Consider the following 24,824-nt stretch of genomic DNA (forward strand, 5'->3'; position numbering starts at 1 on the left):
TCCCCGTGCTGGTGCTCCTGGCAAGCTGGCCCTGGGTAGGGTAGTCCCGCTGCCCCCAGGGCCTTTCAGGAAGATATTCCTGGCCCCCCTGCCAGCTGTCATCAGGGTGGCCATGGGCGCAGTCTGGGGTCTGCCACAGCTGAAAGCCAGGAGCCCTTCTGATTATGCTGTCCCTGGTGGGGGTACCTGGACAGCTGCCCTCTGAGGTCACCAGATCAGATTATCACCGAATTCTGCTGGGGAGGATGAGCTCTCTTCCATCACCTGGTGCCGTGGACCTTTCTTGACCATCCTCACCTCCCACAGACGGTCCCTCCTTCCGGCCTGTGGCTTTGGCTTCTGGAAGCTTCTCTCACTGACCATCTGGCCTCATGCTGCAGGCTGGCTGGGCCTGACGGGGACAGAGCCCTGGGGCTGCCCTCTGGCCTCTTTTCTCTGTCCAGCTCCCCAGACTTGCCCAGGGCCTCAGTCCCACCACTGCTCCTCAGACTGTTCTGTGACACAGGTGGGTTAGGAAAACAGCCTGGAAGAAGGAAGAAGAAAACGTTCACTGAGTGAACCTCAGATGCAGAAGGAAGCGTTCAGCTAATGTTTTCTTGGTGAGAACAAGGGCAGCTCTCTGGATGAGTCACCAGCTCTGAGGAGCAAAGAACCATTGATTTCCGGCCGCTGTCGGGAAGTGAGGGGACGTATTGGGCAATGATCAGTCACCCCAGGGGCTGGGACCTGACCTTTCACCCCATCCATGAACATCTGGAGGGGACGCCCGGTGGGCGAGCTGCTCCTGTCCAGCGAGGGACTCTCGTGTGCCCCCAGCCACCTGCCCTCCTGGTGATGGGACTGGCTGCACCCCGTGTCCGTGGTGGGGGCCTCCCTGCCCAGCCCACAGGTACAAACCACACGTGGTGTGTGCATATAGTAAAGTTAATTTTGATAGTGTTTATTTAACCCCGTGCTATCCAGGATATCATTGCAACTTGAAGTCAGCATAAACGTCATCAGCATGTTTTACGTTCTTCTCTGCACACGAAGTTTCCAGAATCCAGTGTGTGCTTTGTATTGGGTGCCTCACTGGGCAGCGGCCACGCACAGGGGTGTTGCCTCACGCTGAGAGGGGCCGCCCTGTCCCCACCACCTGCCTCCTCTTGACACTCACATCACTGACCTGAGCGGGTGTCCTGACCTTCTCTGAGCTCTGGGGTTGGCTTGTTCCAATGTGGTTATTTTCCCCAAAACGGGGTCTATGCCTTGGGGTTTCAGAGACCCTGCTGCACCTCAGGCCGCCTATTTACAGACTGTGGGCCCTGCTAGGCCACGATTTCTGTCCGTTTTCCCCAAACGGTGTGCCGTGGTTCTGGACTCACCCTTCACCAAGTGAGTATTTCGTGTCTGGAACATCCGTCTACACTGCAGCGGAAGGTGTGTAATTTCAGCTGTTAAAATGTGTATACGACCTTGCTTCTGTTTGTGAATTCAGTAAGTTTGCCTGATTTTCTGGCTGATTCATCTCAAGGGCAGGAGCGTAGCTGTGGGACGTAAGTACAGAAGCACGTGGTTTTCGTGGCCGCGTCCTGGGGCTGGTTTTCCGAGCGCTGCACAGAGACTTAGGGGTTGGGTACTTGACAGTCGCAGCATCTGTCCCACTAATGTCCGCCCGCTGTCCCAACGCACCGTTTTCTGCTGACCCACGTGCTTGGGCGGTGTGGTGTCCTCACCCGTGTTTTACTATCAAGGAGCCACGGAAGCTGCATTGTGACGTGAATAGCCAGGGACACGCAGGATGGATTTCCACCAGAATGAGTGGGCCAGGGCCAGGGTGTCCTGGGGAGGAGGGAGCAGCTGCGGGTGTGGGTCACCAAGTTAGGGGCAGATGTGGGGGTTGGGCGCGTGCCGTGTGTGCAGGCCTGCTGCTCTGTCCTCGCAGAGTCTGGTGTGCGTTTCCCGGCGTCCTTGCCTGCCTGGTGGGTGCGCAGCACTGACCGGCAGCTTGGGGACTGCTGGGCGTGTGGCCTCCTCCTCTTGTCTCAGGGACACAGGGCAGTGTGCAGCTGTGGGCCATGGGGTCCCAGGGCCTCTGGCTCCCAGAAGGGCAGTCATTATTTTGCAGTGACACAGACCCTGCGTTTTCTTGTTGCGGGAGGAGCTCACAGGGCTGGACAGCAGCGGTCTGCGGCCTGGGTGACGGGGACCCAGCTGGATTCTCTGGCCAGTGGAGCAGGGAGCCGGGCTCAGGTCCTAGTACCTGGTGTATGGTCCTTCCCGGAGGCCCCTCCACGCTGAACCTCTCTCAGAATTTGTCCTGTTCTGCCACCTGATGGCTGCCTTTGTTCCTCCCTCCCACCCCCCACTAATGTCCGCTTGATTGGGTCCTTGTTGACTGGTTCGACTCCCTGCACAGAGGCCACCCCGGCTGTCATCAGTCTCCTGAGCCTGGCTCTGCCACCATCTGTCCTGTGGGGAAATTGTCTTCATGCTCTCTGTGCGGTCCCTGCCACGCCATGCCCCATCCCCGGGCCAGCACAGGGGGGTCCCCCGTTGTGCCTCGGTCTAAGTGAGCAGACCCCCCACAGTACACTTGGAAATGGCCGGTAGAAGCGACTCACCTGAGTTTACTTGGGAGCCCTTCATAATGTCCTGCAGTCTGCAAATGCAGGGAGAGTGCTTTGCAAGGGAGTCACTCAAAACCAGGATGGGAGGCTGGATGGGGGCTGGATGGGGGCTGGTTTGACCACTCCCCTGCCATTTTCACGTTTATGTTGTGGTGCACATGGCTTTTCTCCACATGCCACTGTCTGGAGGGGAGGGTTGGATGCCTTGGAGGGTTTTGCTCTTGCCCTACTGGTCTCCTCAGCTCCTAGACTCAGTGTCCCTTTTCTCTGCCCTTGGCATGCTCTAGGTGCACGTGCTCTGTGTCTCTCTACCACTGGGAACCGCCAGAGTCAAGCAAGGCCATGGTAGGGTAAAAGTCACTGTACTTACAATTTTTATTTCGATTCTGGACCCAGGAAACGTCAGCTTAGTCAGCTGACATTGTACGTGTTCCAGATGGTCAGTGTTTTCAGATGACGTGGACCATCCCTGTGGCTTTTGCGATCCAGATGATTTTGTGTTTAGAAATATGTTCCTGGCAGAAAACTGCCCCCAGATCTTGTAAATACCCCACTTTTGTATGGGAAGGGAAACCATGTGTCACCACTGATTATGGTAAGAGGTGGTCCAGGTCTGTCACAGACGCCTTGGGCTCCGGTCCGGCGGGAGCAGAAGGGGCCACACACACTGAGGTCCAGGCACTGCCCACCAGCCGCCAGAAAGGCTGGTAATTCCTGGCAGAGAACGTGGATCCCATGGATCCCGTGGAAGCTGCTGACGCACATCGGCTCCAGTGGGGAGCGGGGTTGTGGCCATCATACCTGTGCAAGGCCCGCACAGCGGGGTGGAAACTACCAGGTGCTCCCCAGGAGTGGAGCGCACAGTGGCAGGTGCATGTGGGCTGGGGCTGCGGAACAGGAGCTAGAAGAAGGCCTATTTTTAGAAACACCTAAGCACTGTGTTATCTTCTTACTCCTCAAACAGGAAATGTTGCCTTTGAAAGCTATAAACAGACACAGGAGTGGGACTTGCTCTGTTACTGGATCCCTGTGACTGTGACAGGGGCTGTCAGGAGGACCACCACAGAGACCCATCCAGGAATCTGCGGTTGGTCGGGTTACACGCTTCTGTTACAGCCGCACCGTGTAATTTGGCTAATGCGTTTGCTTTGTTTGAGCTGACATTCAAAACTTCCATTAGGGGACTAACAGGCTAAAATTGATTTTCAGCATATTTCTGAGAATCTCTCATGTCCCTGTGTGCTTCCTGACTTTACCGCCCGGGCTGCTGCACCCCGAATCCTCACGGAGCAGACGGTGGAGTTGTGAGGGAGGCCTGACTGCCGTGGTGCAGTGGTTTAACCGTGTTCTGATGGAGTTCTGAATTCAGGGTCTCCTCGTCCTGCCTGGGATGGCAGAGAAGCAGGGGGGGACAGCAGAGAAGGAGGGGGATGGCAGAGAAGGAGGGGGGACGGCAGAGAAGGAGGGGGGACGGCAGGGAAAGAGGGCGGCAGAGAAGGAGGGCGGGCGGCAGGGAAGGATGGGGGAGGCAGGGAAGAGGGAGGACGACAGAGAAGGATGTTCATGCTGAGACTCCGGGAACCCCTTTCCCTTCTGGGGGTAGCAGTGACTGCATCTAAAATAATCAGGGGCCTTATGTGCCCCAGAAGTGAAGTGTCCTCCTGGGTCTGCGTCCAGAGCGTGAGGGGACACTGCTAGCTCTCTGCTGTGTTTGCCCCATTCTACTTTGGCCACAGTTTCTTTCTGAGTTTCTCTGTTAGGGATACGTCTTTGAAAACACATTGAACTCCATTTTACCCACTAGAAAATGCCAGAACCCTAAAAAAGTTATCCGTGGTCCCCACACTGGAGGGAACCTGGTAGAATCCGTGTCTCCAGGGTGAGAGGGAAGTGTGAGGCAGTCCCCACAGGTGCGGGGGCGCAGACCCGGCCCTGTGAGCACACCCACAACCCTGCACACGTGTGAGGGGCTAACCAATGGCATTATTGGGATATAGTTCGTATGTCATAAAGCCTACCTCTTTAAAGAGTACAGTTCAGTGGGTTTTAGTACATTTACCAAGTTCTGGTACCATCATCGTAACAGAGTTTGAAAACATCTAAATCATCCGAAAGAAACCCCATGTGCTTTAGCAGTCCCCACCCCCCAGCCCTGGCAGCATGGACCTGCCTTCCTGGTGTGCCGTGTAGACGAGTCAGTGTCTGGGCCCCTGTGATTGGCTTCTTTGGCTTGGCCAGGTTTCAGTATGCACATCTCTGCTGATGTTGGCTGTTTGTAGGCCTTCGGAGAAATGTCTATTCAAATCCTTGTTATTTGTCCTTTTATTTCTGAGTTGTGATGGTCTATCTTGTATCCCAGGTACGATCTGTTACAAACCCAGATGTGGTTTGTGTGTGTTTTTTTTGTAGGGGAGCCATGGGGACCATTCACACACCCTTGGGGGCCACTCAGGCAAGGACTTGACCTGTATGTGGTTCACCTGTGGTCCCCCAGGGACACGGAAATCTGTGGCCGCTCCGGGATCATGTCCCACCGCCCCCCCAAGCCCCATGGGAGGGTGTCTCATGATCTCCCAGGTGATGGGGGGGCTACCTCCTGCTCCTGCAAGCCCAGAACGGAGCCGCAGCTATAACCCCTTCACTGCCCCCTGGACTTGGTTCTTGGCACCAGGGTGTGGGACTGCTGTTCTGTTGGAAAGGACATTCGGACGGTGCTCTGCACTTCAAAGGGGCCTTCAACCCCCTGCCATAGCCTTTGCTTCCGGAGCCCCGTGGGTGGCTTCCTGCCACCCCCTCCCCTCCCTTCTGAGCAGACAGGCAAGTTGCCCTTGTAGCTACTGGTAAAGGCGGGTTAGCTCTTTGCAGACCTGCTGGTCTACATGCATCCTAGGCCACGATCCCCCCCGGAGGTGAGGAACTGTGGCTAAGCCCATTTTGTGGGCTCTTCTCCCTGAACTACAGGCTCCGGCCCTGCTGGTGACCTCTGATCTGTGCACGAGTCCAGGCCAGTGTTAGGGACACCGCCGTTAAGAGAAACAGCTAAGTAGGTATGTTTATTCTGACACTTAGTAGGTTTACAATTAATAGCTGGAACAACCCTGCGTTTGTCACTTGGACACAGTGTCTGCCATTTGGTTCAGCAGCAGGATGTAAAGACCCTTGAAATATTGAGGTTCGTAAGGAGTGTTAGTAACGCCTCTTAGGAAGACAGAGCTTGTTTTCACATCGAAGGTTAGATAGGTGGGAACTCAGGGAAAAGCAGACGCTGAGAGGCAGTGCTTGCTGAGGGTTTCTTCCCAACACTGGGGCTCCTGGGGAGGACAGAGCCCTGCAGGACTCACCCAGGGCCGTGGGCTCCCGGGCGAGGCCCGTGCAGAGCTCAGGGCACAGCAGTCCTAACCTTACTCATTTCTCATCAGCAGTTTCATGAAAGCTGATTCGCTGGAGTCTGCTGCTAGGATTTTCCTCTACCTTTGAAACTGTGGATACCGGAGAGGCCGTGATCTTGCCTGTCGTACAAGGAAAAGTCAGAGGTCCTGCCCAAAATCAAGGTTTTTGGTGCCTCGAGGCTCATTAGTGAGAAGGATGGGCAGGAGCCATCCTGTCTCCCTGTTGATTACATTTTGGAGAAATGGGGAGATGAGGATACCGTGGGGGAAGATAAAGTAGACCCTGTTCCAGAAATTACCTTAATTGAGGACCCTTAGGGAGGTTGGCATTCTGATGCACAGATTGCAGACAGAGGATATCTGAACCCCACGCAGAGCACCCAAAGTTCTCAGAGGACACGCTAGGAGGTGTGAGGAGCCCTTCCCAAGTCAGAGGCCGCAGCGCAGTGAGCGGAAAGCCAACATTTACCAGAAACACGAGAAACACGAGAGAGCAGGGTCCCTTATGTCTTGTTTTCCCGTATTTATGTCCCTTGGTCACCATTGGTTTAAAACCTACTAAAATGTATTTCTTGCCTTGAAGAGTTTGAAAACCCCTGGGTTCGCGGTCAGGTTGATGTGAATATGATTTTCTCCTTTGTGCAAACCTTTCTTGTCACGCCCTGTGCTGGCCACAAGGCACCCGGCTCTTGAGGAGCCTGACCGTGTGCCGGGCACGGTCACAGTCACGGCAGCGTCCGACCTGTCCCACGTGGGAGCCGTGGGCCCGGACTTCAGCAGGTGGTGGCTTCTGCCCGTCCTTTGGGGATTGTTGTCGTCATCATGTATCTGGAAATCAGAACTCTGAGCACGTGTGAGGGGAATCATCGCTCTCCGTGGAGTTAGAGACTTGACTCCACTGGTTTTGTGACTTGGTTTCTCAGTCTAAAGGCCAGGTCTTGCTCAGTACTCGCGGGCAGGTCCCTGAACTTCTTAGGAGGAGTTATGAGAAAACAGCCGGAGGGGCGGTGATGGAGGGAAGCCGTCCTTGGAAAACCTCCTTGCTAGGGTGGGGTGCTGTTGCTCAGGGTTGACGTCATCCTACTGGACTTTGAGGGACACCGGCGACGATCTGCCCTCAGGTGGTGCACACTGAGGTCACCTGCTGCTGAGGTCACCTGCTGCTGGGCGGCAGAGATGACTGTGGGCAGTGGGGCAGTGGCCGAGTCGAAGTGAGCGCACTGGGCAGTGCGGACCAGCTCTGCCCCCATATCCCTGCTCTGGGACGTGCGGCTGTCTCTGTGGGGACCACCCGCCCCATCTGGCGGGTCTGCGAAGCCCCTCCATCTTCTTCACGAGACAAACAAGTGTGATGTGGTTGTGTCCGGGCCGATTGGGAGGATTCGCTATTTATGAGTCTTTTTCCAGAAAAGGGTTGTGGGGAGCTGGTACTGACACGTGTCCCATTTCTTAGCTGCCGGGCCGCGGGGCTGCTCTGTGTCAGGCTCTGTGTCAGGCTGGTTCTTAATTGAAGGTGCCGGGAGCCCCCGAGGCTTGAAGCTGACGCAGGAAGGTGGCGTCTGGCGCCCGCAGGGAGGGTAGTGAGAAGGGCCTTTCCCGTTGTCCCCCCTCCTTAGCAGAGCCTGGCCTGAGCCCTGTGACCCGCGTGCATCCCTGAGTGTGCTTGGGGCATTTTTGCGTCTTCCCCAGAGACTTGCCCACCTCCCCCAGGCCGTGCCCTCACCAACGTGTCACCAACCCCCTTCCTCAGCTTGTAGCATGAGTCCTGTGGCAGGCGCCCAACTTGGTTCTATGACCACAGCCCCCAAGGCAGGGAGTTCACTCCACCAGGGGTGGGAGGGAGTCTGAAGAGCCAGCAGCTGTGTCCCGGGAGCAGGTGGGCGCGGGAGCCTTTCCTGCTGTGAGGGCAGGGGTGTGGCTGGTGTGGCCTCTGACAGCCTACGGGGGGGGGGGGGGGGGGGGGGGGGGGGGGGGGGGGGGGGGGGGGGGCAAAGCTGGCCTTCTTGCTGCTGTCTGCCACCTGAGGTCTGGGGGAGCGGCAAGGGAGGCAGGCGGCCGTGCCAGGCTTATGTCCTTTCCTGCTGGTTTTCTTAGTTTCTTTGATATGGCCGTGCGATGAGCCAGCTGTTACAATGGTTCTGTACTTTTATTTTCTGGAACATTCCTGGTCCTGATTCTGTGCTCTGCCCTGGAGAGTGAGACCTTCAGGCAGAGCCAGAACCTGGTGACTCAAACCCCAGGACTGTACTTGAACTTCATTCAGGGTCAGGGTCACGAACTTGAATACCCACCCCCCCATAGTTGAGAGATAATTTTCAAAAAGGGTAAAGAAAGCCATGATTCTCGTGCAAATACCAACAGACACGGGTTTAAGATTTTATTTTGCTTGTAGTGAGGGAACCGGATACTATAGCTGAGGGGGTGAGGCACTGGTGGACAGACTCCAAAATTTCTAATTAATTTCTGAAAAAAATTCATGTGGTACAAACATGGCAAAAATGTTCACACGCTAAATCTGCTGGCTAATTTCTACGTTCTGTGGTTTTCTGTGTCTGAGTCGCTCATATGGGTGCTGCCCCCATATGAGTGAAAGTGGTTGGAAAAGTAGACAGTGCTCAGTGATGGGGACCAAGGGCCAGGCCAGCTGGACACTGCAGCTCTGACCACACCTGTGCCAGGCCCCCAGCCCAGAAGGATCAGGATCCGTCACTGACCTCCGATGCTTGGCCCCTACTTCCAGGGGTGGGGCTATCCCTGGAGCTCGGTCCTGCCCCCGGCCACGCCTCCTACATGCAGGGCACCCTGCCAGCTCTGGACGAAGGCTCCTTTCTTTCTTCCAGTGGGCTTGTGCTGAAATCTATGCGTCTGTGTAGAGACGGGCCTCCAGGTACTTTGTCAGTCCATCCTTGACACTCCACTGTCTGTCCACATGGCACAATCAGTGAATGGACAGGACGGGGCCTGGACCCTTCCTTTTCTCACCAGGATCACACACTTAATTGCAGGAGAGTCTTTGGTGGCCTGGCCTTTGCCTGACCTCAGAGTCGCTGCTCTGCTCCATTGATCCTTTTGTTAGTTGTGGGCAAGGCCACGCGGTCACCTAGTCTAGTGTCATCACTCATTTTCAAGAAGACGGTTGACACCGAACCCTGTTTAAGCCATCCTGCTGACCGTTTTGATGTCTTCCTGTTGGGGTCCAGGCCCACATGGCGGTAGCCCTTGGTTTGGGATTGCTCCCTGTCAAGTGGCGGGTTCTAGCAAAGTCTGCTTGAAGATAGGAGTGCTCGGGGGTCCAGGAGACAGGAGTCAGGATCTAACTGAATGCCTCAGGACACACTCAGGCCTGCACCCTGGATCTCATGGAACTGAGTGTCACTTGGGCCGAGAGGACTGCGGCAATCATGGAGAGTGTAGCCTGTGGTCAGCCTGTCTCCGAGGCCCTCGGCCGCCGGATACAGGCACCATACTGTCAGAGAGAGTGCCACCACACACGTGAACCTGTACATGTCTGGGATTTTCAGGCAGCAGAGATTCAACCCCAATGTCAGAACTATCTTCAGAAAAGAAGGATCAAAGGAAGGAGCCCTGCAGGCTGTTCGGAGAGCTGGGTCAGCGTTCAGCGAGCGGCTCTGACAGTTTCTACATGGCTCTCGTCTTGTGACATTGCAGTGACCCTTTCTCAAAGCGGCTGCTTTCTGGGAGGGTGGGGCTGCCTCCGCTCCTGGGCTGGCTGGGGTGGGGGGGGTGGCAGTGGTTGCACCTCGCTTCTCTTCCTGCTGTCTGCACGTGCTCCCTCCACCGGCTCCAGGAAGACTGTGTCCTCCAGCCTCACGCGGAATCTTCCAGGAGGCTCCGGGGCCCCAGGGCTACTGCCTGCGGGCTCCCTGCAGACCCTCTTCCTTCCCCGACCCTTCGACATCCTCCCTGTCTGCTCCCTTCTGGCCACGTGACGGTCACAGGAGAAGCTGACAGGCATGTTTAGCGCTGCCCCCACCTGCCCACAGCTTCTGCAGACACGCCTGCCTGTGACAGGCAGGTGAGCAGGTTCGGATTCTGAGCAGGTGCCTTGGGGCTCTGGCCACTGCAGGTCCGGTGAGATCCGGTGGTCCAGCTTTACAGCTTCCAAAGCCCCTGCCCTGTACCTGCCACTGGGGCCCCCAGGGGAGCAGCGTTGACAGGTCTTGTCTGAGGCTGTGGCTCTCAGGGGTGCACGGGAGATGCACACCCCCCGCATCACCGGGGTGACTCATCATCTGCCCACAGACTCATACAGAGCACGAACCGGGCACCACAGACATGAGGTCTTTTGTATGAATCCCACTGTGTCATGCCCCCTGCTGGATTTCTCACTTCCTACAAGGTTTCTGTTTGTAGAATCTGCGGGGAAGGCTGGAAAGGGGAAAAAGGTTCAGACACAAGCACGGCCTCTCCCACTAAGAGGACGAAGGAGGACGAGCTGGAGCCACAGGACTGTGCGTGTGGTGGGTGCGTGCACGAGCTGCGTGACCCTTGACCATGGCACTCCCCACGTGTTTCCGGAATGACAAGTGGCAACCTCGTGTGCATGTGGCCGCATGCCGCTCGCTCAAGCATGTATATTGGTCATTGCCAGTGACGTGTAACCCACCCACCCCAGGGGCCACCCTTCTGCGTGGACACTCGTCGGTGTCTGCTGGAACGTGTTCCCAGTGCTGTGCGCCCGCTATGCCCCCAGTCAGAACATTTTCCTCCAGAAGAAACCACCCGTGGTCACTTGTCCAGCCCTTGGCAAACCCTGTCTCTCTGGACTTGCATGTCCTAGACAGTTCGCATGAATGGAACCCTACAGCACGTGGCCTTTTCTCTCGGCTTCTCTCCCTTACGTGCATTTTCAGGGTTCACCCGTGCTATAGCGCGTGCTCTTTTCATGGCTGCGTAGTAAGTCCATTGTGTGGGCGGTTGACATTCAGGTTGTTTCCACTGTTCGGCTGTTGTGAATGATGCTGCTGTGGACACGTGTGTGTACGTGCTTATGTGGACCTGCGCTTTCGCTTCTCTTGGTGCAAAACCAGGGGTGGGATCTCTGTGTCGCTTGGGGACTCCACCTTCACCCTCCTGGGGAAGTGGCGGATTGTCCCCTCCACTATCCCGCCATGATGGTGAGGCCCCAGCCCCCTGCACCTGCCCCGGTGGCGGGGGATGGGGGCGGCGTGAAGTGCGGTGTCCTCGTGGTTCCGATTTGTACCTCACACCCACTCGTGATGGTGAACGTCCAATGTGCTCTGTTGCCTCCCAGCTTGTCTGAATATCCGTTCAGTGATGTGAATGGACTGGATGTCAGATCTTTGGTGAATTTAACCGTTTCAGAGTCAGCTGCTTTATCAAGGTCAGAAGTGGACGACGGAGGGTTTGCTGTGTTGCCATAAGCTTTCTGTCCACCGAGTCATGGCTACACGTGTTCGGGATTTAACACCCTTTCTGTGTAAGAGAATACGTTCACACAACAACCAACATCGTAAGAGCCCATTAGTGACACACGGTCTGCTGGAATAAACTGCACCATCTGCCTGCATCTTTCCAGATTGGACGTAAATGTACTGCGTATGTTAGTGAAACGGTCAATTTGTCTGCATTGTTTTCTGTGCCGTGGAACAAAGGTGGGACTTTTTATTCCCAGCTCAGTGGGACAGAAGCGCTGAGCCCTCCGGGGCATGTGACCCGCAGGGCACTGTGCCATCACCTCAGAGGACGCATCGTTCACACCCGGATTTGCCAGTGGGTACGCAGGTTGAGAGAGCCGAGCCCCATGGCATGCGGGGGTTCTGCTCTCCGGTCTTGCTTGCTGCTGAAGAGGCTTCCTTGTTTGTGGTTCCTCCTGGTGCCTCGTTTCTGGAACAGCATGCCCACCTGGAGCAGCCTGCACCCAACAGTTTCACCGAGCCCCCTGCCCCCCGCCCCCTGTTGTAGTTTTAGGCGTTTGCCCCCTTGTTCCTGTAGGTGACAATCTCATTCATGTGGAAATAGGAAGAGACTCCTTCCCCCTCTGACCCGCCAGGCAGTGGGGGGGGGGGGGGGGGGCGGGGGGCCTCCGTGCTCTCGGTGAGTACAGCACAGGGGTGGGGTTTGCCTCTTGGAGGCACGAGGACGCTGGGGCCTGCTGCACAGGTCAGGTGCACACTTTAGAGTGGGCTTGGAGCTGGCCTTTGTGGGCGTGCAGGTGCCCCCTGTGCAGCCAGGGCACTGACAAGGAACGATCAGTGTTGGAGCCTGTACTGCTGCTGAGTGTCCCTGGCCATCTCCAGGGCTCCAGGGTTCATGTCACGGAGGGCGTCCCATCCAAGACGAGTCCCTAGAAAGAGAGGCTGGCGTGTCCGTCTTCCTGCCCTCGGGAGGTTTTGTGACAACCCCCACCTTCATTCTCAGGGCTCCCAGTGACAGAATTGCCTTTTTGTGTTCAGCAGAGTTGCAGAACAGACCAGGTGACGCATACTTGGTTCAAGACCGGCGAGGGGCGCCAAGGTGGCTCAGTCAGTTAGGCAAACAACTTCAGCTCAGGTCACGTTCTCACAGTTCGTGAGTTCAAGCCCTGTGTCAGACGCTGCTGTTAGCACAGAGCCCGCTGTGGATCCTGTGTCTCCTTCTCTCTCTGTCCCTCCCCCTCAAAAATAAACATACGTTAAAAAAAAGAAATTGTGTAATTGGGGCTAATAGGTACTAAGTGTGCAGAGTAGCAGAGGATTGCTGACGAAGCGGACACAGAAATGTTGAATCACACGTCCATAGTCACAGGGCCGGTCAGCTGCAGGGCACACGCATGATGTGGGCGTGATCGTGAACCGCTTTCTCCGGGGACGTCTTGTTGGATGTGTTGTCTATATGTTTTGCACACCTGGTCTTAGCTTCCTCAGAATTGGACATTTTTGCAGAGAACAGCATGCGGAACTCACCTGGGTCTTGGTCTGAACCCAAAGACGCTTCCTGCGTGTCAGGGCCACACACGAGACCCCTTGTAAGCGCCGTTCCCTGGTGTCCCTCCTTGGGCACTATTACACTGACCACTTGGTGAGCAGAGTCAGCCGGAAGCAGAACGTCACCACCGACTCGTAGTCTATTTGTAGAAGCAGCAGGTCTGGCTGAAGCTTGTGGGTCATTGCTTCTTTTTGTTCCTTGGGGAACAGCATGAATGTAGCTTCCTTATGCACAGCCTAGTTTTCATCTAGTAAGTACGTGGCTCGCTCCCAAATGGGTTTTTTGTTGCCCCAGTGCTTGTTGGTGTTCACTTTTCTGGGCTGGTCTTGTCCCACAGGTGGACATAGTGTCCCGATGTGCAGTAGGTAAAGCCGTGGGCTGGACGCGGCTAGGAGACCCCCCTCCACGCACCGCAGACACGTCCCCTGTCTGGGAGGATCGGGGCTTCCAGAGTCGGTGTTGTGGCTGAAGCCTAGCGGCTGGCTTTGAAGTAGGAGCAGGGCCCCCGGGGTTCTCATTTTTGTGTTACAAGTCATGTTTTAATGCTTTTCTTTCCTTTCCGGTTCCCCTATTATGTGTTCCTTTTCAGCGTAAGTTCCGGAATCCGTGGGAATGAGAAGCATCCGCGGCTGTGTCTTGAGCATGAAGGGATATCCGGGACTTAGATTTGTGTGTAAAGCTCTTATGCCGCTGTGTCAGCACCCGTTACTCGTGGCCTCACCTGGACGGGGAAGCAGCGGAAAAGGCCGTGGGCGGCGGGGACATGGCCTGGCCCTTGCATCGTGGGCTCCTGGGGCGCCACATCTGAGTTCCTGCCAGTTTGGGGGCCCAGCCCATTCCTTCCGGCGATCTTGCACCATTTCGCATGTCCCTGCTGCATGTCTCTGGAAACGGGTGGAGTTCTGGGGACCAAGTCGGTCTCTGCCCTCAGACCGCGTGGACATCCGGCAAAGCCAGGCCCTAGAGAAGGCACGGGGGGAAAGTGCGTGCGGGCGGCTACTGTGGACCCCGCGGTGCTAGGGGCACATCTGTAGACTTCTGACCCCACGAAGCTGGGAGGTAGGCCCGCGCCATGCCACGCAAGCAACAAGAGCAAAACAGTGTGACGTGAGGCTGTCCTCGCCTCAGCCCATAGGGACACTGCTGGCCTGTGTGACCCCGTCCACCTGGCTCCACAAGCGAGGGTGGGCACCGCGCCGGGCGGAACACTCTGGCTCCCCACAGCCGTGTGGTTCTCTTCCCGCTCCTGTTCTCCGTTTCCCGCTTTCGTTCCTCGTCAGCCACCATGAGTGAGGGGCTGTCACTGTCCTCAGGGGCCGTGAGGCTGCCTGAGGCCAATGTCTCAGTGACAGCTGAGTTGGAGCTGTGACCTGACCCGCCTTTCTTCCTGTCCCGTCACCCTGACCTTCTGCAGTGCTGGTGTTCCCACCTCCTCCCCCCATGGCTCACTGTACCCCAACAGGCTGACGGAGTGTGAGGCCAGGACCTGGGGCTGGGCTGCTGGTCTGGGGGTCCCAGGACCTGGGGCTGGGCTGCCAGTCTGGGGTCCCAGGACCCGGGGCTGGGCTGCTGGTCTGGGGGTTCCGGGACCTGGGGCTGGGCTGCCGGTCTGGCAGGACCAGAACCCGGGTCTGGGCTGTTGTATGGAGGGGACCAGGACCCAGGGCTGGGCTGCTATATGGGGGGGTCCCAGGACCTGGGACTGGGCTGCTGTATTGGGGGCCCCGGGACTCGGGACTGGGCTGCTATATGGGGGTCCCAGGACCCAGGGCTGGGCTGCCATTCTGGGGGTCCCAGGACCCGGGGCTTGGCTGCTGGTCTAAAGGGACCAGAATCCGGGGCAGGGCGGCTGGTCTTGGTGGGGGGGACCAGAACCCGGGGCAGGGCTGCTGGTCTTAGGGGGGGGACCAGAACCTGGGGCTGGGCTGCTGTATGGGGGGGCCAGGACCCAGGGCTGGGCTGCCAGGTGGGGGTCCCAGGATCTGGGCTGGACTGCTTGTCTTGGGGGTGCCAGGACCCGGGGGCGGGCTGCTGTATGGGGCTGTATTTTAGTCTCTCATCTGTGGCTGCAGTGTCATAGACACCTCCGTGCTGAAGGCACAGGGTCTGGTTCGGTGTTTTAAAGGTTCTCCTGTCAGAAGACATTTACCGGGTGCCTCGCGCACGTGATACTGAATAGTAGAGTCAGACGCCGGCCTCCTGTCTTCCCAGGAGGGCCCTTGAGCAGGGGGACCCGAAACGGCTCAGCAGCTCCATCGTGAACTCAGTTTTACCCTCTCGTTAAAGACCCACCACCACGTTTCTAAGGGGGCTGCCTTTCCTGTTGGAAGCGTCGGGACCGTGCTGGGCCTTCTGTCTGCGTATGAGCCCAGCCACGTTCGTTCCCGTGACCACCAGCTTGTAAGGGCTTCCCTTTCGGGTGCAGACCGCCTGGCTCGGCCCAGTTCCTTGAGGAACTTAGCCCGTGGGGGTAGAGTGACGGGAGCCTGCTCTTCCCATGAGCGAGGACGCGCCTTACAGCTTGCGCTCCGCAGAGGGGCCGTCACCTGTGCTGACGGCGTTCTGTTCTCCGCAGTGTGCTGGCGAGGAGAACTGCGTGGACAGCCGGACCATCTACGTGGGGCACAGGGAGCCCCCCCCAGGTGCTGAGGCCTACATCCCGCAGAGACACCCCGACAACAGAATCGTCTCCTCCAAGGTGAGCTGTGTCCCTGTGGCGGGTACCCGCCCTCCTCCCGGGGCTATCGCCACGCTGCTGCCTGCCACCCGGCGCCGTGGTGGGTGTCCACGTGGGGCTGGTACGCGTGTCCCACGCCTGTCCCCACAGCCGGTGACAGACCGCATTCCCGTCACCTCCCTTTAATCACCCCAGGGCATACAAGGCCTGCTTCTGCCATGTGTGTGTTGGCTGGCCACGTGCCTGTGTGTCCTGGTGCACACATCCGTGTGGGGGACACACGTGATCCCGGGCGCATGTCCCCGTGCGCACATCTGTGTGGGGAACATAGCACATTTTTTTTTTTTAACTATCAGAGCATCTGAAATTAAGAAGACTTGAGAACAGATAAGCCTTTCTCTTTAAGGCAGTTTTTTTAATGGAACTATTTTATTTAAAACTGCCACAGAAAACAACAGTAATGACAACAGCCATAATAGGTTTAGTCACCAGAGTTGCTCATCAGGAAAATCCCAAGCGATGAGTGTGGCATGTTGTTGCCCAGCCGGATAAGTGACAGGAGGCTCCCAGGCAGGTGTTGGCAGCGGGACCTGTGTGAACACGATAGTCTCAGGTGGCTCTCTCACTAGAGACCCCCCACTCGCCCCCCCTAAACAGGACTCTCTAACGATTCTTAACAGTCAGCCCCTGTGCAGTACAGGCGCACCGAGAGTCAGGGAAGTGCGCTGGAAACGACCCGGGTGCCGTGTGAGCGCGTCGAGGTGGCGCCACGAAACCGCCCACGCTGCCCAGTGTCCATCCCGGGACATTTGTCAGGCCCTTCGGCCGCCGATGGCTCCCCGCCTCGGCTGGTTTCCCCCTCCAGGGACAAAGCCTGGCCTGAGAGTCCTAGCCCCCATCCCTTCGGGTTGGTGTGGAAAGTTCTGCCCAGGACTGAGCGGAAGAACCTTCTGGAAAACAAAGCACCTGGTTGGGGTGGTCTGAGGGCCTGCTTGAGGCATATGGTAGAAGGTAGCTGGATGCTGAAGGAGGCTTGTTTATGACCAGCACCCCTGTCACTGTTTTCAGGGGAGAGAACCAGACTCGGTGATTTCTAAATGCCGTTCCCGACTCTGTCCTGATTCGAGTGTCACAGCCAATATATTATTTCCATTTGTTCCTTTCAAATACTCCTGCGGTGACTTTGAGGTGTCCTGTCTTCTTTCCACGCTCTATGAGTTGCCGCCTTTGCTCCCCCTGCAGTGGCACCCACTGTCCCCTGCCCTTCCCGCACCGGGGCCCCCACGCTGCCTCGGTTCCTGACGACGGCAGGAACCCCTCAGAACAGGGCCTGGAATACCTCAGAACAGGGCACCTGGGTGGCTCACTCGGTTAAACATCAGACCCCATTCAAGCCATGATCTCACTATTTGTGAGTTCAAGCCCCTCATCGGGCTCTGTGCCGACAGCTGGGAGCCTGGAGCCTGCTTCAGATTCTGTGTTTCCCTCGCTCTCTGCCCCTCCCCCGCTCGTGCTGTCTCTCTGTCTCTCTCTCTCAAAAACAAATAAATATTAAAAACAAAAAGATGGCTCAGAACATATGGGAAAAAGAACTGAATTTGTAAAACCTGAGTTTGTAACAGTTCTGGAGAATGTTTGCTGTAACGTATGTGTGTTTCCTTGGGAAGAAAACATTTCTGTCAGAAGAAAAGACTGCTGGGCAAGACTTCTTCCACGCACAGAAGTCTCCACTCAGTAAGCCTGATTGCATTTAATCAGAGAGCTTTTATTGTGTGAAAAGTTACACCAGGGGCAAAATTGCCAAGCTCGCCGTGCTTTCCCGGCAGTGCCGGTGCTACGTCGGCAGTGATTGGAGTTCCGTTTCCTTTCTGGGGGAGACACACTGGGCAAGGGCCTGGGATGAAGCAGAAGCAAGAACTGAGTCCCCAGCGCATCCCTTTTCCTTTCCTTCTGACGACACATAGAGCCCCGTGCCCAGGACTTGAGCTCGAGCATGAGTGGATCCGGCCGGCTTTGGGATAAGGTCGGGTGCTGCCTCATCAGTTCCATAAGGTTGTACATGGGACACAACATCCATGTGGCCCCCAGTTTGCCCTCGGGACGCCACAAATCTGATACTAGGCTGAGGCTATGCGGTCACTGCGTACTTTCGAGAAAGCTGCATCACTTGTGACTTTTGGCCAGGGAGGATGGCGTCTGCCAGTCACACGTGGGCAGACGGTGGTCCTAGGACTTGTGAGAGCATTGTGTCTGCTCCACAGCAACCTCGTGATGCCACCGCCATGCAGGAGCCCAGCCCCTTGGAGGAGGAACAGCTTGAGAACAGGGCCCGCAACCAAGCCTTAGCAGCGAGCCTGACCCTGACCCTCATGTCCACAGGCCTGGCACCGCCTCCTGCCGGCCCAGCACACTGTCTGCTCAGCGTGTAACCCTAATGACCCCAGTCGGGCATGACTTGTTTCCACGTCCTGTTCTCCCAGCCGTGAGTGAGAGAGAGAAAGAGAGCCCAGCTCCACGTGTGGATTTCCTTCCACGGAGCTTCACTTGGCCTGCGGGGCGGCGTCAGGGCCGTCAAGACAGCACGGTGGGGGAGCCTCTCTGAGGCACCTGACAGTCAGGACCGCGTGGTGCTGTCCATGTGTTCCCGTCTGGGGTAGAGAGCGGTGCGGGGCTTGTCCAGACTTTTCTTCCTGGCCATGACTGGGACAGACCGGCAGGCTGTGTTTTGTCCTGAGCCACACTCCCGGCGGAAATAGAACCATGGCCACCACCACAGACAGACCCGGGTGCTCGGGAGGCGTCTGTGACATGGGGCACACGCACCATGGTGCTCGGTGTCCGTGACGTGACAGAGGTGAGAGCAGGGGCCGTCCTGTGGGACTCAGGACTCCTCGCAGGGTCTGCAGGGGCAAGGCGAGGACTTCATTCTGGCACGGCCGACACCAGGCACCTGCAGTCTGTGGACTGGGTCGGGGAGCTGGCGCTTGATGCCGTGGAAGGTCTGAGTCGCACGTGACATCCTGCCCGTGTCCACACTCTCCACACCCACTGTTTAACAAAGATGAAGCCGTCTGCAGCTCGTCGGCTCTTACGTGTTGTCAGATGCCCCTTTTACGGTTTCTGTCCACATGGTGCTGACCCGTTTGCACAGTCACACGCACTTAAATGATTTCACGGGTTTTCACCCTGTCACACACCATCAGGAGTTAGTGACCCTCCTTTCAACCACATTAACCATCTGCGGTAATGACTTATTATAGTAATTTATCCCACGCGGTAAGAAGATTACAAAGTGTAATGTCTGAGCTGCCGTGTGGCCTCTCCTGCCTGATTAGAATTCAGCAATCATGTAAGTGGCTTTCAAGCCCAAATCTGGGCTGCTTCCCTTGCACTCTAGAATCTGGGAAGCCATAAGGAGTCCAGAAACGGTAGCATTAAAACGGGACAAGACCAGATATACACGTAGCATTCCAGGCTTCACGAAACTCCCCACTTGGAAGGATTGCAGTGGATGACACTCTGTTTTATTTTCTTATACGTAAGATGAAAACTTTCTAAGGTGGAAACTTTCAAAAATATGTAAAAAGTCAGTGATGTGATAATCGCTCACATCCTTCTCACCAGTGTCAGTGGCTGTCCCCAGGCGGCAGTGCTGGCTTCATCTCTGCGTCCACTTTCTACCCCACACTTGGTGAGGCACGTCCTCTACAGCATTTGATTTTCATCTTTCGATTTTTCGGTAGGTGGAGGATGGGGTTTCCAGGAGGACCTTTTTCCATTCATGTGACTTTGCTATCAAGTAACACATTACAAGTATTTGGGGAAGTTTTTGGTTAACTGGCGGGCAGTCAGTACGGGCTGGGAAATGAGGTTGGTTTCACAGGGTAGGGCCTTGAAGACAGCTCCATTTTGGGTCAGGAAATCCGTGAAGAACAAAGGATCCTTCTAGGCTGGTCACAGAAACACGGACATGAGACGTAAATGCTGTTCCTGCATACGAACTTCTGTTTCTTTTCATCTCCTTTTAAAAGTTAGTGGAAAGTAACTGACTCATTATGGCCCATTTAAGAGAAAAAAATACATATCTTTCTTAAAAATTTAAGAAGATTGTGTTTGTATTGTTTGTCAAGCTATACAATTTTAATGTCCCTGTTATTTTTTTACTGCCAGTTGGAGCCAGAACTGTGATCCCTGCCGCATTCTTTCTGGGTGTGTGCTGTGGTACTTACTTTACACGTGAAAAAAACTGGAACACAGTCCTTAAATAATTCAAATAATTCAGTAAAGTCTACTGGAGTTTTAGGTGTCAGGACCAGGGTTTGATATGGGTCTGACCCCAAAGGCCATGTGTTTTCCAGTAGAATAAAGAGGAAATACTTTCTTTTAAAAAAAAATTTTTTTTATGTTTATTTTTGAGAGAAAGAGAGAGAGAGAGACAGCATGAGTGGGGGAGAGGCAGAGAGAAAGAGGGAGACACAGAATCGGAAGCAGGCTCCAGGCTCTGAGCTGTCAGCACAGAGCCGACATGGGGCTCGAACTCACAAACTGCAAGATCACGACTTGAGCCAAAGTCTGACGCCTAACCAACTGAACCACCCAGGCGCCCCCAGGGAAATACTTTCTGAATTCCATAGAACAGCCAGAGTATCCTGAGGTAGGGCACCAAATTAAGAATTCAGATCATGTTTTTTTGTTTTTTGGGTTTTTTTGGTTTGGTTGGTTTTTTGTGGGGGCGGAGAAGACACTGCTGATACTTTGGGAGAACTGGCAGTCAGGGTTGGTTTTTTTGGGGGGGGGGTTTGTTTGTTTCTGGTTGAGAAACCGAGGTAAAGACGGAGCCACAAATTCCCCTCCCTCTGCTAGTGTCTGCGGCTACATTCCTGACCCAGAGACCTGCTTTTTGGTTCTCAGTTTGTTTGCACTCAAATGAAAGCCTAGTGTGTCCTTGACAAAACACAGCACCTATTCATGATGTAGAGTTTCTGCAAACCAGGAACACAGGAGAATTTCCTCAACTCGATAAAGAACATCTATTATAAACCCGCAGCTAACGTCATTCTTTTAAAGATTTTTTTTTAATGTTTATTTATTTTCGAGACAATGCGAGAGACAGAGTGCAAGCAGCGGAGGGGCAGACAGAGGGAGACACAGCATCCGAAGTGGGCTCCAGGCTCCAAGTTTTCAGCACAGAGCCCGATGTGGGGCTCGAACTCACGAATCGTGAGATCGTGACCTGAGCCGAAGTCGAACGCTTAACCGACTGAGCCACTCAGGCGCCCCAACATCGTTCTTAATGATGAAAAAAGAGATTCTTTCACCCTAATCGAGAACAGTGAAAGTTTCCCCGCCGCCGTTCCCATTCAGTGTCTTACTGGATGTCTTCACTAATAACAGTGAGAAAGGAAAGGGAATACAAGATACGCAGTTTGGGAAGGAAGAAACCGCTGTTAACAAGTGACATGATGGTCTGCAGAGAAAAATGCCAAAGAAAAATCCCAACAAAACCTCACAAGCAGAGCACGGCCAGCGGCAAACAGTTGAATTCTCAATTAGAAACACCATTACATTGGCATGAGAAAACGGAAAAACACATATGTGTAACAAAATATGTACAAGATCTATGTGAGGGAAACTATAAAACTGTGATAAAAGAAAATATTTAGGTGAATGGAGAGACATTCTGTGTTCATGGATGGGGAGGCTTAGTGTCGTCATTAAGATGTCAGTTCTGTCCACCTCAATCTATACAGTCAACCAAATCCTCATCCGAATCCCAGCAGGTTATTTTGTGGACATCAGGACGCAGATTCCAAAGTTTGTACGGAGAGGCAAAAACCCAGAGAGCCAACACAATATTGAAGGAGAACGAAGTTGGAGGGCTGATGCCTCCCAACATCTAGACCAGATGTCAAGCCATAGCACTCAGGATAGTGTGGCCAATGGACCGGCATAGAGCCTGGAAATGGACCCCCATGTAAGATGGTCAACCAATCTTTGACAAAGGAGCAAAGGCAACACAATGGAGTAAAGACCGTCTCTTCCCCAAAAGGTGATGAAACCGCTGGGTGTCCATTTACAGAAAATGAGTCCAACATGGATCTTACACCATTCACAAAAATTAACTCAAAATGGATCATAGACGTAAATGTAGAACACAGAACTGTGGAAGTCCTAGATGGTAGCATGTGAGAAAATCCACACAACGTGGGGAGGGCCATGAGAGTTTGGGCACAGCACCAGAAGCACTGGCCGTGGGAGACAAGACTGCTGACCTAGGCTGCATTAAAATTAAATTTTCCTGCTCTTCAAAAGACACTGTTAAGGGAGTCAGAAGACGAGCCACCGACAGGAAATATTTGCAAAACACAAAGCCCATAAAGGCCTGGTATCAGACAGGACACAGAAGGGAAGGGTTGCTGGGGTGGGTCCGACGGGTGGGTTTGGGAATACTCAGAGCTAACAGACCAACATCAAGCTCGGTGTTTACTGGAGGGTAGTGACCTCTGGGACATGGCTGTTTGCAACACAAAAGTTGAGGAAATTCTCCTCCGGGGGGAAAAATCAAAAGTCTGGAGATTAGGAGGCGGCCAGGACCAGCCCCCCTCTCTATCCTTCCAAGCCCTCCATGTAGAGAGGCGCCTGGGGCTGACCCCGGACACCTGAGCCTCGGGGATGTCTCCAGGCAGTCAGGACCGCCTGGTGATGCCGACTTCTATTGTAGCTTCCTGTTGCCAGCTAGTAACACTGTCACAAGACCAAAGAGAGCCTATGGAGGGAAGAATGCTGAACATAAATGTTTTAACAGTCACAGGTTTACATGGGATGAAATAGACCTTAATGGTAAAACTTTCATTAAACTACGTTGTATTATGTCAGATTATCTGGGATTGGGTAACTCGTGTGCTACTTTTGGGGTATGTGTTCTGTGTCAGCAGTTTGTATTCACTGTCAGCCAATTGATAAAATAGCTACAAAAGTCTAAATTTTGAATGGTGAGTTTTGTATCTAAACATTTTGTGCTTTGAAATCCAGCACCATCGTTGTATAGCAGAGTAACACTAGAGAGTAAAATGTGATCACAATGCCACCTCTTTGTTTTTTCTTCTCTACAGTACACGTTTTGGAACTTCATACCCAAGAACTTATTTGAACAATTCAGGAGAATAGCCAACTTTTACTTTCTTATCATATTTCTGGTACAGGTAAGGCCAGCGGACTTTTTTTTTTTTTATCACCTCAAACATACATTCTAAATAAGTGACTTTCATTCCCAGGTGATCAACTGTGGCTTGCTAAGGAGGGTGAACAAGGACTTGGGGCCCTTATCTACACGTCCCCCACCCATTTCCTTCAGGGACAAGTGTTTTGGTCCCTCTGACTTGGCTGTGACTACCTTCCCATCCTGGAGGGGAATCAGGAGCTTACCTGGTCTTTAGGAGAAATTCAGCAGCCAGGCTCGGCTTTATTATGTGGAGCCCCTTCCCAAGTGCACAGGGTGCTCTGAAGAGATCACAGAGAGGAAGAGAACGGAGAGAAAACCAGAGTCCAAATCAGGGAACAGTGGGTCCAATTCGTTTTCAGAATAGCAATCACATTTTCTTCAGTCACGCGAAATACAGTGGAAGGACTTACAGAATTTCCCCACCGTTAAATTATTCAAATACTGTCATTGAAGCCTGGCGCCGAAAGCAGAGTAGAAAATTAAAATGTGCACTGGAATCAGACTTGTGTCTTTGCCACTGTTGGCAGGGTTTCCTTAAGCACCCTTAACTAGAGCGAACTACCCTCGGTTTTATAGGAAACAGGATGACTAACCCCCAATCGGATTGACCTCTAGTCGGGGGATAAAGTGGGTAACAGTAAAACAATTTGGAATAAGCAAAAGCAAATGTTTTCGTTGGCGTTACAGGGCCAACCAGTCTGTCTAACGTCAGTAATGCGTGTTTTTGAGAATGGCCCTACAATTCTGTTTTAATTGCAGTTGATTATTGACACCCCCACGAGCCCAGTGACGAGCGGGCTCCCACTGTTCTTTGTCATCACAGTCACGGCCATCAAACAGGTAAGAAGTCTGCAGAAAAAGGGAAGGCATCACCATCCCTGTTACATAACATCACATTTTATCCAAAGCGGAGTAATCTGGTTTGTGTTGGCTAGTTTGTAGGCAATTTAACCAAGTTCTAGCAATTCATTTTGGTAACTGCCTTAGATTGACACTTGAGCTAAAATAAGAGAGATTATGTAACGCGGCAGCTAGCGTGACACCCTGTGAGTCTGAGGGGGAAGCCAAGGTGTTCACATTCAGAAGCAACCAGAGATGGTATCTGTTTTTAGAGGCTTTTCTTAGCCTGTCCACACCGTCGGCCGTCTGAGCTGTAGGCACCTGCTGTGTGCAGAGTCTGGGATGCAGTTTTCTAACAGAGCGTGCTGACTCCCAACTCACCGTGTGCAGGGGGCTGTTCTCCCGGGGCCACCCAGACAGAAGAACACGCCTCAGTTCTTTCCACCGTGCACGTAGCCATGTTAGTGCTGCAGCCATCGCCACTGTCTGGTTCTGGAAAATTCCCATCCCCTCAGAAGGAGGCCACGAGCAGTCTCTGCTGTTCCCCTCCCTGAGCCCCTGGCCACCAGAGGTCTACCCTTGTCGTGGCCACACTTCCCACGTGGTGGGGGTGAGGTAGCTCTTTGTACTTTCGGTTTGCATTTCCTTGGTGATTAATGATCTTGAGGATCTTTCCCTGTGCTTATTGGCCATTTCTACGTCTTCTTCAGAGAAAAGGACCTTTGCCCATTTTAAAATCGGCTGAAGCATCTTTTTATTGATGAGTTGCAAGAATTCTTTATGTGCTCCAGATAAAGATTCCGTATCTGCTGCAAACTTTTGAGCCTAAGGATGTTTGCACTTCGGTGTTGATACATCAACCTTCCATTTGGGAGATCTGGATAATTTGTAAAATGGCAGCTTCTAGTGAAATGATTGGTGGTCAAATTCTTGCTGAAAAAGCCATGCTTTCCTGGTGTTATCCTTTAGATAAAAATAAAGAAAACAAAACATGTGCTTTACATGAGATGTGGTATGAGAACAGCCATGGGGTGACAGTGGGTGCCAGTGTTGCGGTGATTTTCTGTAGGCTGAGGAAGGACGTAGAACGGAATCAGGTTCTAGTGTGTGTGCGTAAAGAGCGCCTCTGGGTTGTCTTC

At 54.1% G+C, this 24,824-nt stretch overlaps 1 protein-coding gene across 9 annotated transcripts in view; it reads left to right on the top strand.

Moving 5' to 3' along the window:
- The window catches only part of ATP11A (ATPase phospholipid transporting 11A), a 123,502-nt gene that overhangs the window by 43,442 nt on the left and 55,236 nt on the right, over positions 1–24,824 (top strand). For all 9 annotated transcript variants that reach the window (XR_006200322.1, XM_042930452.1, XM_042930463.1 and 6 more), the window contains exons 2-4: positions 15,522–15,644; positions 22,736–22,825; positions 23,605–23,685. Coding sequence is in view for 8 of the 9 variants with exons in the window: in XM_042930452.1 (XP_042786386.1) it covers positions 15,522–15,644; positions 22,736–22,825; positions 23,605–23,685 (294 nt within the window). In the remaining variant the exon portion in view is untranslated. The remainder of the gene's footprint in view (positions 1–15,521; positions 15,645–22,735; positions 22,826–23,604; positions 23,686–24,824) is intronic.

The sequence above is a fragment of the Panthera leo genome, chromosome A1 (genome assembly GCF_018350215.1).
Source record: "Panthera leo isolate Ple1 chromosome A1, P.leo_Ple1_pat1.1, whole genome shotgun sequence".
Lineage (NCBI taxonomy): Eukaryota > Metazoa > Chordata > Mammalia > Carnivora > Felidae > Panthera > Panthera leo.